This window comes from Danio rerio, chromosome 15, assembly GCF_049306965.1.
Source record: "Danio rerio strain Tuebingen ecotype United States chromosome 15, GRCz12tu, whole genome shotgun sequence".
NCBI lineage: Eukaryota > Metazoa > Chordata > Actinopteri > Cypriniformes > Danionidae > Danio > Danio rerio.
Window position 1 is genome coordinate 21326263 of NC_133190.1, and position 16284 is coordinate 21342546.

The 16284-nt window shown below is 35.0% G+C and overlaps 1 protein-coding gene across 2 annotated transcripts in view; it reads left to right on the plus strand.

Moving 5' to 3' along the window:
* The window catches only part of cadm1b (cell adhesion molecule 1b), a gene marked incomplete at its 5' end in the record, with an annotated part of 365660 nt that overhangs the window by 236205 nt on the left and 113171 nt on the right, over window positions 1-16284 (plus strand). For both annotated transcript variants that reach the window (NM_001423722.1, NM_001113552.2), the window contains 1 exon segment: window positions 13041-13193. In NM_001423722.1, the coding sequence (NP_001410651.1) occupies window positions 13041-13193 (153 nt within the window).

Here is a 16284-nt window from a genome sequence, read left to right on the forward strand (position 1 = left end):
GTTATAAGAAAAGGATTAAACATGTACATTCTAAAAAATATGTTTGCTGTTTTAATTCAACTGTGGGTAAAATATGGGCAAAACCAGAAATGTGATTATTAAAAATGTTTATATTTATTATAAATAAAATTAATATTGTTGTTATTAAACAATTAACAATCCTAAATGTAACTGGAAAGCAATGTAAAGACAAAATCAAAGTGATATGCTAAGATCACTTAAGAAATATCTTGCATGAATATTAATTATGTCAATTCTATAAAATACTAACAAAAAAAAAGACTGGAGGTGTGATGCGGCTGGGATGAGAATTAGCACCTCCAAGTCTGTGCTCCACCGGAAAAAGATGGTTTGCCATCTCCAGGTTGGAGGAAAGTCCTTACCCCAGGTGGAAGAGTTAAAGGATCTTGGGGTTTTGTTCACGAGTGAGGGAAGGATGGAGCGTGAGATTGATAGGCAGAATGGAGCAGCGGCAGCAGTAATTCGGTCGATGTACCGGCCCCTTGTGGTAAAGAAGAAGCTAAACCGAAAGACAAAACTTTCGATTTACCGGTCAATCTACGTTCCTACTCTCACCTATGGTCATGAGCTTTTGGTCATGACCAAAAGAACAAGATCTTGGAAACAAGAAGCCGAAACGAGTTTCCTTCGCAGGATGGCAGGGCACACCCTTTTGGATAGGGTGAGGAGCTCTGTCACCCTGAAGGACCTCGGAGTAGAGCCACTGCTTCACCACATCGAGAGAAGTCAGCTGAGGTGGCTTGGGCATGCCTTCTAAACATTCCAGGCATGTTCCACAGGGAGGAGGCATCAGGGAAGACCCAGGACACACTGAAGGGACTATGTCTCTCAGCTCACCTGGGAAAACCACGGGATCCCCCTGGAGGAGCTGGAGAGAGGGAAGTCTAGTGTTCTCTTCTAAGACTGCTGCCCCTCCAACCCGGCCCCAGAAAAGCTGTAGAAAATGAATGAATGAATGAACCAAAAAAAAGAGAAATATATATATGAAGAGTTCAGATGCAAAAACCTCTAAATGCGGTCTTAAATGTTCTCTTAAGAAAAGTCGCCTTATGAATTTTTTTCAACCTCCTATGTGTATGTTCAGTTATTTCAATTAAAAGGCAACAAAAAGAACTTATATGTAAAATTACCAAGCTAACACAAAATATTTGGTGAAAAATGCTAATTTTAGAAGAAAATATCAAATGGCTTTTAGTGGTTTTTGCATCTAAACTTGCTGTGTGTCGACACCTTGTATCATAAAAGTAACACAAAAGGCTGTTACTCCGGTTCCACAGTGCATGAGCGGCACATATTTTATCTGTATGCATGTAAACAGGTGGGATTCATATCGGGACCAGGAGCAGCGTGTTTAAGTGGTGAATGGTTTTCTGCGCACATGCATCAGTTTGCTTTAACCAGCTTTGTTTCGATTGCACATAGAGAATACAAATTTGCCTATGCAAAAGACACTAAGGGCTCTATTTTGACGATCTATGCGCAGGGCGCAAACGCTTTCAGGGCGTGTCAGAACGCATTTTTGCTAATTTAAGGACGGGAAAATCCGCTTTGTGCCGTGGCGCATGGTCTAAAAGGGTTGAGTTTATTTTCTTAATGAGTTATATGTGTGTTTTGAGAATAAACCATTTAGAGTCTCATCTCCCATTCCCTTTAGGAGTCAGCTGTCGCGCCATAAGCGCATTCGCTAGTTACAGGACGTAAAGTAAGTCTAAGAGGAAAAACTGAGCATTTCATTAGCAAACAGTTAACAGTTTTTTTTACAGAAAACTGTTAAACAGCATCTACTGACAGGTGGGCAAATCTAAGCTTGTTTTTAATAAAACAAATATAAATATGGATATAATAAATAATACTGCTAATAATAATAACATTATACAAAAGCAAATTGTTATGAACGAACTGAAAAAGCCTCCCGAGATGAAGAAGACATAAAAGCAGTGATTTCTCATATTTATATAGGCTAGAAAATAATATGTTTTGTAATATTTTAATCCTTTTTATTTATATCCTATATCTATTCTTATTATATCCTATATATATTCTTAATATATAAGTTTTTTCATATGTAAAGATATTTGCCTATTGCTCTCTGTGCGTATTAAGCAGTGTGTATGCGAGGCGCAACTCTGCGCCAGAGTTTAGACCAGGTTTGTTTTGGTCTATTGAAAAATCTATTTTAGTTTCTCAAAATAGCAACGCGCCAGCAGTGCGCCTCAGAACACCTTCCTTTTTAGACCAGAACGCCTATGGGCGCACATCTGGGCAAATGCATTTGCTATTTAAACAGCGTAGGGCAACGCCTCAAAACGACTCTTGCGCCAAGCTGAAACTACCAAAAGACTACTGCGTCACGCCTTGCACCACATTGCACCGGGTGTATGATAGGGCCCTCAATGTGAATGGCCCCTGACATGTTTATTCTAGGATTATCATTCTAAATTTTTACATTTGCTTAAAGTAAATCGCATCTCAAAGTTTACCGGGGCACAGATGGTTTTAATGGGGCACGTTTAGTTATTTTTAAAATAAATTTTATCATCTTCCCGTGCCAAAGATGCCGCCCTGGTGATTGCCTATATTGCCCATGCCCAAAACTGAAAACTCTTTTAGCATTTAATAACATTTTACTTGTCACAAACCTGTATGAGTGTCTTTTATCTGAAGAAGAGAAGATATTTTGACAAATCTTGGTAACCAGTAACTTCCATAGTATTTGTTCCATATTCTTCCATAGTATTTGTTTTTCCTACTTTGGATAACAAGGGTTATCAGTTTTCATCTACCTTAAAAATATATGTTTTTTGTGTTCAACAAAAAAAGCAAGCTTTCACACTTGGTTTGATCATCTGGTCCAAACCCGAGTTCAATTGATCCTCCCTCCTGCTGCGGCCAATGAATTGCGTTCACATAGATTTGCGTCATCATCAGAGTTGTTTACTCCTGTTGCTGGGTAATGACAGAGCAGGTGGAATGCTCGGATATCGTTGACGCTTGCCTCACTTTTGTGCTTTGGATTTTATACCATTTTGTTTCATTTTCAAAGCAGAGCGGCATATGCGTCTGTTTGTCAGGAATGCAATGCAAAGGTTCAGAAGAATAAGAAGGGAGTCAATTACTGCTGAAGGAGAGCAGAAACGAGATATAAATACCTTCTGCTTGCAGCACGTCAGTCACACTCTACAGGAAACCAAGTATGTAAACACAAAAATACACAGTTTGGCCATCCTTTCATGTACGTAGACACAGGTACGGTTCTCAGATGTGTTCACAAAAACATTATCCAACCAAACATTGATGTTGGATAAATCCAGATGTGCACCACATCTGATTTGATTTGGGTCTCATTCTTAATTTGCCCAAGAGTGGATTTTCTAGTACTTAAAGGGAAAATTGCATAGATGCAATACATCTCCAGCTTACATTAAGATTTGTGAGTAATCTAATTATATATATATATATATATATATATATATAAGGGGTTATTATTTACTTAAAGGTAAAATATGTCATTTTTGCCACTAGAGGGTGCATATTCACAACCAACAAAAACTTAGTTTGATGATGTCATGTGGAATCGTGAGAATAGTGATCTTCTTTACCTTCTACCAGACTCCTGCAAAATCACATTTATGGCTGAGCTAAAGTATTCAAGATTTACTATCATGGTAGTATGAAGCAGAGTAAAGGGTCACATCTAAAAACATGTGTAAATTGAGAGACATGTCATTTCCTTTTCGCTTTGCTCTTATGCTTCAAATTATTCTATATTGTAACTAAAAACCATCAACAATTCTCTTAAAGAATGAAAATCTGACAAACCATTGCTGCAGCTCTGATACAGGTTTTATTTATAGAGAAAATGCAAAAAGCACTGAAATGTTTGCTGTTTGTAAGAGGTATTCAGTCTAACGTTACTACTGAAATGTGTATAATCCATCCAAATTCTGAAGCTAATTGGTAAGTAGCCACACACCTTCTTTGAAAATGATGAACTTGCATATGCAGAAAACACTACTATGTAAACAGCCTCTAATGCTAAAAGCCATCAAAGCAAAATGAGACTGCTGATAGAGCAGAGAGTTGCTGATAAGAGCAAACATGATGTGGCACAAAAAAAAAAAAAAAAAGGAAAAGAAACTTTTATTATGCCACAGACCACTTCTGGTCACTTCATAACATATTAAAGGTTTGGTTTTTTTTTTTGTTTTTTTTTTTTTGCTTAAAATCAAAATCTTGATTAATTGAATATTTTAACTTAATTACGATTAATGAATGTTTTTTTTTAATTTAATTTTTTTTTTTTTGCCCTTTTACTTCACTGAGAGGCTTTGTGCAGTAAATATTTTCACATAATACAAGTGATATTTTAAAATAATTGAAGGAAACACTATCTACTATCTATGAATATTTATTGAACATGAACGTTGAACAACTGAAATTAAAACATGCATTGCCTGAAAGACAACAGTCACTTTATTTCTTATAAAAAGTGAAAATAAATAACAAATTTTATTATTTTCAATGTTTTTCATATTATTTCATACATATTTTCATATGAGGTCATGTGACACCACACTCGGGAAAATAATTGAAAAAATTGTTCTGGAAAAATTAGATTGATTATAGGTTCTTAATGTCAATTTCGATTACTTTTCAATTAATCGCCTAGCCCTATCTTTAACCCTTTAACTGCCTCACCAAGAAATCAATTTTTGGATTGGATTTCTTAACTCCTAAAGTCGCTCCTAATGTCGCTATTTAACACACTCAATGCATTTTTTCAACACATCTCATAATTTCCTAAATATCAACCTCTACTAAATGGTTGATATGTCGGTTTATGGTAAAAAGACCGGAATTAATACTTATAGAAAAATATTTAATTAAATAAAAAAATAAAATAACAAATAAAAAAATTATATATTTTATTTATTTTAGTATTAAATACTAAATCATCTTTATTTTTTGAAGTATTCCATAAAATATTTCAGATTCTCATTTAACATGTTTTGTTTTTTATTCTTTACAATTAAACCAAAGTCAAGTGTAGTAGTGCAACAGGACGTTTGTTTTATTTATTTATTTATTTATTTTTTGTTAACCAACAATGCTGTGTAGTGTAGAATAGTCATTCTTTAAATCACTTTAACTCATTATTTAAAACAGTCAAAATATCCTCAATTAAGAGGTAAAGCAGGCAGTTAAAGGGATAAAACCAAAATGGAAATCGAACGTGTATGATGTTATATGGCAACACAGGACACGTTCAGTGTCACTGCACTCTCAGAAATAAAGGTCACTAGGGTGGTACTTTTTTAAAAGGTACACATTTGTACTTAAAAGGTACATATTAGTACTGCAACAGTATATATTGCCTAAAAATGTTAAGAGGAACACTTTTGTATTTTTAGGTACTATTATGTACCCTTGAGGTGTTAATATTTACCTTTTAGGTACAAATTTGTACTTTACAAAAAGGTACCACCCCAGTGACAGATCACGTACCTTTATTTCTTATAGAGTGTAGATAAAGTTGTTTATTTCTCTGGATTTGAACAGTCTTCGAAACATTTGGTATAATGTTAGCAGATTTTATATACAGTTTTGCATATGGTGGACCAATCACAACAGACTGGACCATCTGACCAATGAGAGCAGAGTAGATTCTTTTGAAGGAAGTGTTTAGAAAGAACGAACCCTCAAACAAATTGCTCTTAACACAATGATGGGTGGGAAATGCACATTTTTGCCATTGTCTGCATCTTTAAAACAGTGTAATTGAAATATCTCCTTAAGTGTCCCAAACATGAGCAAAAGACTTATGGGTTTGGAACGACATGATGCTAAGCAAATGATGCTGAGATTTTTTAGGGGTGAACTAAGCCTTTGCTAATGAGATTATTGCTTGTTGTTTATTTATGCATGGCCATATGTCCGTTTAACTCGACCTTTCGGCCAAGAATTTATATCTTTGGGAAAAAACAGGCTTGTTTTTACACCCCCATTTCTTCAAAGAAACACATTGATTGAATATTGGAGTTGGAAACACATTTATGCAGTGTTATAATTCGGCTTGCTTGCTCGTCTCAATATTCGAGCGAGAAAAGAATACATTGATGAAAGGTCAGGTTGGAGTTTTGTCATGACTTTATCTAATTTAATTAATGTGTTGGTGGTACCTAATTCTCCTAGCGGGCATATTTTAGTGCCAATTACACCCGACATAAGCTTTCGGATGCGTGCAAACAGTGGGTGAGGGTGAGATAGGATATGGGTTGGGGTTTAGGGAAAGAAGATAGACAGAAAGAGAGAGAGAGAGAGAACGAGCGAGAGAGCTCCTGCCGCAAGCTCTGACATTATTTCTATGGATGTGACTGGAGGGATGCTCAGCCTTCAATCTCTTTAATGCTGTAATGTATTATTCTGTCTAATGTTTACTGGGCTGCCAGCTCTGTTTGTGAAAAGTATGACCACTTGAACAATTCATAGTTTTATCCCTTCAGCACAGATGGCTGGCACTGTGCATTCAAAATGACACAAGAATGCGAAAGTGTCTTAGCGCACACAACATGCACCTGTGGATGCTGGACAATGATATATTGCCCGGTGCGCTTCGTTATATATTAGCATTATGATTCGCCAGTGGTTTATTGTAGAGCGATGGCTAAGGTTTTATCACATTACATTCAGACTGCTATTCTCATTTCCTGTCACTTATGCAGGAGCTGCTCTATAAGCCTTTTAAGAGCAACTTAAAATTAAACAGTGACTTTAGCAGTGACGGCTGCAGAAATTGTCATTTTCATTTCCCAAGACTTAATGATGTTCAGTACAAATTACATTCCCCCACTCAAAGATATTTGTGTCATTTTTTTTTTTTTAGCGAACTTTCTTTTCAGTGTTGAAGTGAACTAAATTATAATACTATTAATGCCAAGAGGATGATGACTTTTTCAGTGGTGGTGTGTTATATAGTGTTTAGACTTTTACATGCCTGCTCTCCTAAGAAACTTCATTCACTTGGGATCTTCGGGTAAAATTTGACCCACATTGAGGAGCATTAAAATTTCATGAGTTCATTATTTGGGTGCAACAGGTCTCACCTGAAGGAAAATGTGTTTTTGTGTTTTTCCTGCAAAATATTAAAGAACTTTGGGACATAAGCTGTCCCATTTCTCATTTATTTCAATCACTTTTGGCACTTCTGAAAAATGTATTCATTTCATAGCAATCTCTGTCTTATTCTGCTGTTTGTAGATTTGTAAATCTCTTACAGAAATAGTTGTAGTTCATGTGCGGTAAATTTTGGTCACACTTCATTTTGATGGTCCTTTTGTTGAATTTAAGTTAACTTGCATCTGCATGCTAACTTATTCTCATTAGATTATAAGTAAACTGTTAGGTTGGGGTTGGGGTAAGGGTTAGTGTAAGTTGACATGTACTTGCAATGTTTTTATAGTAAGTTAAATGTCTGTTGTAGGACTGTTAAATGTCAATATTAACAGATATTAAGCAGACAGTCTACTAATACTCAAATGGGCCGTCAAAATAAAGAGTTAGCTATTTTTTTTTACCGTTAGACCACTCTAAAGTTTTGTTTACTGGAGAAGTTAATAGCCCAGCAAGCATTTTTTGTTTTTAAAAGATGTTTAACAGATGTCTAATAGACATCTAAACATAGTCATCTTGGCTAAAACAAGACTAAATTTGTGCTGTCAGTGAAAATCTAATAGAAGTCTAAGACTAGGCCAAAACTAGACTGATCACCAAATAAACAGAAATGAATGACTACACATATAAACTCTTTCTAATCTGTCTATTTGACGATTAGTAGTTTTGGGCTGTTCTTAGACCTATATTAGATTTTCACTGACAGCCCAGGTTTAGCCATGTTTTAGCCAAGCTGTCTACGTTTAGATGTCTATTAGATGTCTATTAAAAACAAAATTGTTTGCTGGGAGGGATCCACTTTGCACATCACATCACAAAACATTAATTAATAAATAATATACACCATGTCTCAAAAAAAAAAGAAAAAACTAGCAATAATACATCATACACAAATAAGACTGCTTATCATACTACAGGAATAAGAATTATTACATTTCATACAAGATTAACAGCACAATCTGTGCATTACAATAATCATTTTATTTACTTTTCTTGGTGTAGATGTAATAATGGCGTTATAATGACATATTTATTTTCAGCTGCGTAAGGCTTAAATAAAAATGATTTCTTCGAACGAGATCAAAGGATTACAAGAACTGAAAGGCTACAGTGCTTCACATTTTCTTCGTGAAAATTGATTGCACTGGATCAGTATGTCATGTGGCGGGAAGTGGTTGTCCACACACTGCCCGTACTGTTGAAAATATTGCCCCTGTCGGAGACATTGTACTGAGCCAAGAAGATGCACTACGCACTCATCGCACTGCCAACAGATTGCACAGGAGTTTGGCATACAAAGGTTGACTCAAGCATTCACCACATTGTGAAGAAGGAACAAACTAGAATTACGTTTTCATCTACCTATTTTATGTGCATTTTGAACTTGCACATAAAAAATTAGGGTTGATGGAAACGCCAAGATGTCCATAAATTTTAAAATGCATATAAAAAAATGTATACGCATAACTGAGTAGGATAAGGTTTTTATCAGATAAGAAAAGATGTGCATAAACTATGATGAAAACACTTTTACCGATCAAATTCCAGTATGCACATTAAAAAAAGTCATGTGATTTTGTTATAAGAGATCATGTGATGATAAAAATGTGCGTCAATGGACAAACCAGCAGCCTGAGCACACTTTTAAACATCTGAAATGTTGTTTTGGTCATTCTTCGCCTTAACCATTACAGTATGTTATTATATTAATTGCCTCCAGAACTGTCAAGAGTGTCTGAGCTCCGCTTCTCACGCCTTTAAACGCTACCACACAATCATTGCGTGTCAGCATTTGTCTTCTGAGGAGCAAGTCATTTATTAAATAAAGAAAATATTTACTCAACTTCTCCTACCACAGCAAATTCTGTCTTGATTGTTGATATTTGGCGCCAGTTTATCAGGAAGTGACTATTTTGATCGCTTTGACTCGCTGGATGGAAAAGTTGCTCTATTTGCACATCTTTTATGCCCTATTTCAGTTTTGCCCAAAACGATAATTCACATATTTGGATGAAAACATAGCTATACACTCAAGATCTGCAGTTTCTGGACAAATGTCCAAGCCACATGGTGAACTTTATATTTTTCACCGCTAAAAAAACTATTCACTGTTGCTGCCCCAACCAACACGCAGAATGATCGTTTTTACGACAGTCAATTTTGCTTGGATTTTTTGAGACACTATGTATATTATTATTAATTTTTGAACGTATTTATTTATTCATTTGGACAAACAACAATGCAAATAAATTAATGAGTAAAATAAAAGAAATAAAATAATAAATAAAACTATTGTTGCGCATATTGTACCTTTAATATATTCAAACCTGGTAGATCCTTTAGTAAACAATTTTAACAAACAATATAAAATAAATAAAAATTGGTTCACATTTTTTTGCATGGATTAATGTATATACATGCTGTAGCTACCCGTATTTCCTTGTTTTATACATAGAATGCTTTTTAAGGGTACAGACACACACACACACACACACACACACACGCACGCACGCACAAACATCAGTACATTCATTGCTGAGTTGAGTTAAATCAACAAAGAAAGGGTCAAAATGTGTCCACATATCCTCATTACAGACAATATGCTCTACCCATTGTATTTCCATCAATATAAGTAGATGTATGCTGTTCTTGTAGGACATTCCAATTTGTGTTTGTTTCATCCAACATGCTACATGTAATTTCCTGCGCCGTTTCATTTCTCTTTTCATTCTCCAATCTGTATGTCAAATTGAGCAAGCAGACTAGGACAGCTGAAGAGCATCTGAATCCAGCTGGGACTCAGAACAATCACATTCACTCACTGTCAACCTTTTATACAGACTCTGATGCCTCCCAATTCATAATGCTCTCTAATGAGCCTCGTTCATGCGCAGGTTTGCTTTACAGAGATTTATATCCTTCATATTCTCCCAGACTTCTCTTCTCTACTGGCGTACTGTACTGATGTAGAGAAATTACAGTCCTCCGGCATTACCTGAAGTCTCAAGTCATAGATCTGTTTGATGCATAGTGCATAAACTCCCCGTATCAATTGCAATTCAGTCCGAGCACTAAGAAAATCAGCCCTTTCATTTGCCGCCCACCGTCTTTTTGCAGAAAAACAAGCTGGCCTCATCATTATTCTTAGGAATGAGACTTCCAGACGCTTCCCAGGTTCAGGGATGGGATTAAGAGGGGCTTCTTAAAATGCACCATCAAAGGTCTTCAACTTCTGATGGAGCTGCTCAATTAGAGTTTCGACTTCTTGAACTTCTTGATTTTTTTTGGAGTTTGCTTATTTAATGAAACTCCCCAGAACTTCATGATATAGGATTGTGAAACTGGTTAACAAATCTGGTTGGCTAAGTGGATTACTGTATATGTTTGGTTAATGATTTTCACTCAGAAGTTGATTGTAGATTTCACAAAAACGTACATACATATATTAGAAAAACTGAAGCATTTTTAAAAAGTAATCTTTATGTAAAACTGTGTTGTATATTTATGACTTCCCAGACATTCTTATGTGAAGCTGCTTTGACACAATATACATTGCAAAAGTGCTATACAAATAAAGCTGAATTGAATTGAATTGAATTGAATTGAACATTCAGAGAAGAAAGTTAAGTGTAAAAACACTTTCACTCAGAAATAGCAAGTTCATTTTGTCTCTAAATACAAGGAAATGGCAAGTAACAATGTAAAGTTCAATTTTTGAAGTAGAAAAACTAAAATATTATTTTGGTTAAATGTGACTGTGGGATGTACGGTGGCACACACTTGTCTCACAGCAAGAAGGTCGCTGGTTCAAGCCTCAGCTGGGCCAGTTTGCATTTCTGTTTGGAGTTTGCATTTTCTCACTGTGTTTGTGTGGGTTTTCTTCAGATGCTCTGGTTTCCCCCACAATTCAAAGACAGGTGGTACAGATGAATTGAATAAACTAAATAGGCCGTAGTGTGAGTGTGTGCAAGAGTGTGTTGGTGTTTCCTAGTGTTGGGTTGCGGCTGGAAGGGCATTTGCTGCTTAAAACGTGCTGGATAAGTTGGTGGTTCATTCCGCTGTGGCAACCCCTGAATAATAAAGCCATTAAGCTAAAAAGAAAATGAATGAATGAAATTTGACTCTGGACAAGTCCAGTTATAAGTGTATTTTTTAAAGCTGAATAAATTAGCTTCCATTTGATGTAGTGTAAGGACTTGATAACGTTTGAGCAAGAAACCACTATTTGAAAATCTGGAATCTGAAGTTCAGATAAATAATGAGTAAATCACTTTTTGGGCCCTATCACGGCGCAAGACATGTTTGACGTTATGATTTTCAGCCCAGTGCAGTCATAATTTTCATGTTTTGCGCCGCATTGTTTAAATGGCAAATCCATTTGTCACTTTGTGGATTCATGGGTGTGCTGGTCTAAAAAGGAGCTGTGTTAAGGCACATTGTTGGCACGTTGCTATTTTGAGGAACTAAAATAGACTGTGCCATCGACCAATTAAAAGCTGGTCTAAAATCCAGTGCAGAATGCGTTAGTTAATCGCCTATGTGGTCCAAACGCTTACACATTGCTTAATACACACAGAATGTACAGCAATACACAAATATATTTACGTATAAAAAAAATTTTAAGGATTAAAATTTTACAAAAATTATTATTTTCCACGCAAATACAAAAACCACTACCCCCATGCCTTCTTCACGTCAGGGGACTTTTTAAGGTTATTCATGACAGCTTGCATTTGTATATTATTATTATTATTATTAGCAGTATCATTTATTATATTCATATTAATATTCCTTTTAATAACAAGTTTAGATTTATCCACATGTCAGGTTTTGGTGACGTATGCATCACCATATAGGACATAAGAATAGGAAGTGTGTTTAAATATAACCCAGTTTTTAGATCACACTTCATTGTTATTGTTTATTTATTCATTTGCTGGAAATTAGAACTGAATTTAGAAACAGTTTTGAAACAAAACTTTGTGCATAACAAACAAAATTAAATATGTGTGTACAATATCGTTTCCTTATCCGGAAAAGTAAGGGAGCAAAGTAAAGAGTAAACGTAAAAAGGTCGAATGGAGGAGGCTTGTTCTTTATCCTTGCGCTCCAGATGATTTGTTTACGTATTTTTTCGCTAGTAAAGCATTCAGTTTTTCCACTTACAAAGTCCACCATGCAAATAGCTAATGCACCATGGCGTGACGCAACTGACTCTTAAAAGAAATGGGAGATGAGATTCTGATTGGTTTAATGCACGCTATACTGAAAATACACTCAAAACTCATTAGGAGAATAAGTACAACCATGCACCAGGCTGCAGAGCTTAATTTTCCGTCCTTAAAATAGTAAAAGTGAATTCGGACATGCCCTTAATGCTTTTTTGCCATGCACTTGTTACCATAGACTTTTCACCTAGACTGTTAAAATAGAGCCCACAAAGTTGCACAGATAAAGCAATACATATTACTACTCAGCTTTGACAAAAAGTAACAACTCTGTACAATGTGTAAACAAGTTATTGCTGCCTACAATTTCTTGAATTTTCTGAAGCAACTTATCTTTTCTAGTCATCTCAACTGCACCATTGAAGTTGATTAAATGCTAACCTTTGTTTACAATCTTAGTTGAAACCTGATTAATGTGTTAAAATAAGTTAAAGTAACAAAAACACTTGTTATGACTTTGACTCATATTTATTTTACAGTGTAGAAACAATTTTACTTTTATTTTGTTTATTTTGAACTATTTTTGTGCACATGCAATGAAAAAAGACAAGAAAACTGTTTATCAAACTGCTACAACACTCACAATTGAGTCACAATTCCTAATCTGTTCTGGTTCCCCAGCTTTGAAGGACAGTCGGTTTCAGCTGGTAAACTTCTCCGACAACGAGCTCTTGGTGTCCCTGTCCAACGTGTCTCTGTCGGACGAGGGCCGCTACGTGTGTCAACTCTACACGGATCCACCGCAAGAAGCCTACGCCGACATCACTGTACTGGGTATGATTATCGATTCACCTCATTGATTCCTTCACTCAATTGAACTTGTCTAATTGAATCTCACCATGACACAATATCAACCAATTACTCTCATGCCGTTTCCAATAACGCGCAGCAAACAAAAAGGAACAGATGTTGCGCTATTGATATTGGTAGCTCGCTTTTGGCAGACGTATTGACTGAATTCCTCTTAGATGTTGAAAAGGCTACATCGAGCGATTCGGGAGTTGGCTTTGTGCGCTGAATGACACTAACATTAGAGATTTATTATGCAGTGTGTTTGGACATCCTGGAGAGCTGAATGGGATTGAGTGCTCTCTAAAGTAGCATGAGTTTTATGAGGATATGCGTTCTGTCACAGCATGGACTCTTAACCACAGGACATGAAAGCGTGAGGCAAGATATTAGAAAAAGAGCCCTCGAATGGCAGCTTTTGTAGTGACAGACGCTTTAGAGCCATCAGCAAAGCAGAGTATGAGGTAATGTGCGATGAAAAAATGAAACATGAGTAAAGCGGCTTGTCAGTCGCTTGAGTGGGTCTGGCACTGTCCAAATACACAATGAGATAATCAGAATATCCAAATGCTTTTGGATCGAGCTCTGAATGTTTCACATATAGATGGAACAATTCGGATTGATGTTAATCTAGCTATAATTTAGCCAATTAAGTAGTTAATTGCTTAATAAAAGCAGAACATGTTGATATATATATATCAACTGTATATATGTTGTGTATACATATTTACACCTAAAGTCTGAATTATTAGCCCTCCTTCTAATTTCTTTTATCTTTACCCATTATGATAGTACATAATATTTTAGTAGACATTTTCAAGATACTAGTGTTCAGCTTGAAGTGCTATTAAAAAGTGCTTACTAGATTAACTAGGCAAGTTAGAGAAATTGGGCAAATCATATAGTATTATTTGTTACATATGATATGCATGTTAAAATAAGTTTAAAGTATGTTTAACTGAGCTAATCTTGTTTCAACTTAAATATTCAAGACATTTGTGTATTTTTTTTTTTACAAAAAAATAATACAATATTTTAGTATACTATATATAGCTACATTAGTTAGCTAGACTGGTTTAAGATTTAAACTATTTGGTTTATTGTTGGTCCAGCCTACCGGTTCAGCAAAGTATTTTAATCTAACGCCAAACTGTTGAGTCTCATTGAAAATACCATTAAGAATAAGAATAAGAATAAGAATAAGAATAAGAATAAGAATAAGAATAAGAATAAGAATAAATTATTTATTTTACTTTGACTCAGTCCCCTAATTATCAGGGGTTGCCACAGCGGAATAAACCGCCAACTACTCTGGCATATGTTTTACTCAGTTGATTCTCTTCCAGGTACAACCCAGCCCTGGGAAATACTACTACTGCTACTACTACTACTACTACTACTACTACTTCTATTACTACTACTACTAATAATAATAATAATAATAATAATAATAATAATAATGATAATAATAATAATAATGATAATAATAACAATTTTCCTTTGGCTTAGCCCCCTATTTAGCATGGGTTGCCACAGCAGAATGAACCACCTACTCATCTGGCATATGTTTTACGCATGCTCTTCCAGGCCTAAACAGTATAAGAAAATGAGTAAAAACACATTACATTTACAAATACAATAGTATTAGTGAAAACCAGTAGTAGTAGTAGCCGAGTGACAAGTATTTTGCTTTGTAATGCAATGAAGTAAACAAATAAATGTGTAAACAAACAATTATAATAATTAATCACACAATAAAACAAAAATAAATAAATGGTGACCATTTTGACATTTGACAATGTACTACTACTACTACTACTACTACTACTACTACTACTACTACAAATAATAATAATAATAATAATAATAATAATAATAATAATAATAATTTGTTATTAGTAAATTACAGATATTTGAAAACTGTTCTTAATTATATTAAATGAAAAATACGTACATGATATTTTGTATATATTTACTTTATAATTTATTTACCTTCATATATTTGTGTGATACTTTCAAACACAAATTGTTACAAAGGAGCTCTGCAAAAAGTGTCTCAGAACAGCCCACTGAGGAAGCCACAGGCGACAGTAGCAGACCCCTAACCGGGTGAGGTGGGATGAGGTACAAACCTTAGGAGAAACCAAGGACGTCTTGCTGGTTGAGCTTGTTAAAAAGCCTGGTGGGGACCCCAGCACACCAACAACCCATGCTGGAGACCAAAACACACACTATAGGGTATTTTGAGATAGAATGGTGAAAAAAGAGAGTATGATTCAAAAACAACACATTTTTCACATCATTTTCAGGGTTAGTTTACCCAGAAATGAAAAATCCAAGTCATTTTAAGCACACATGTAAACATTTCTTAAACGAAATGTGAGAGATTTCTGTCCTACCATTGAACATCTATAGAGTATTCAATAAATGAATTTATATGAATCTAGAGATTAAATCCAAGTTTGCTGGTTTTCACAACATACATTTTCACACACAAACACAGACAAAATTGCAATTTTGTTATATTTTTTACAAATTCATATGTATTTATTTTGTATATCTTTCCATTTTTGACAAATGAACCATACATGTTTTATACAAAAGGAAAGATTGTACTTAAAAGGCTAAAATGCTAATGTTTTAGCTTAGCACAGCATCAGAGTACCAAAGCTTACGACAATAACTACCTAATTTTACAGCAAACACATTTATTACATTTCATCTGTTGAGTGCTTGAAATAACCTTCTTTGTAAATAGCTGTGTCTTATGATCACGAAATAAGGCAGAATATACTGTTTAATTGCCTAGAATGTGATACAGACTATGTCTGTCAGCATTACATTATAAATATTATTCTTGTAAAAACTGAATGGACCATTTACTGTTGCAATCTTGTGTTGATTTTTCTTTACATTTCATCGGTCAAAACATTTATTCAGCAACAGCAACAGCTAAACGTCTTTGTTTCTATAATGGATTACCTGGAAAGTCATAATTGAATGAAGCTTCCTGGAAGTAAATGAAGCAAATTACATGTGAGAGTTTATCGCTCTATAATGACACTGGTGCTTAATT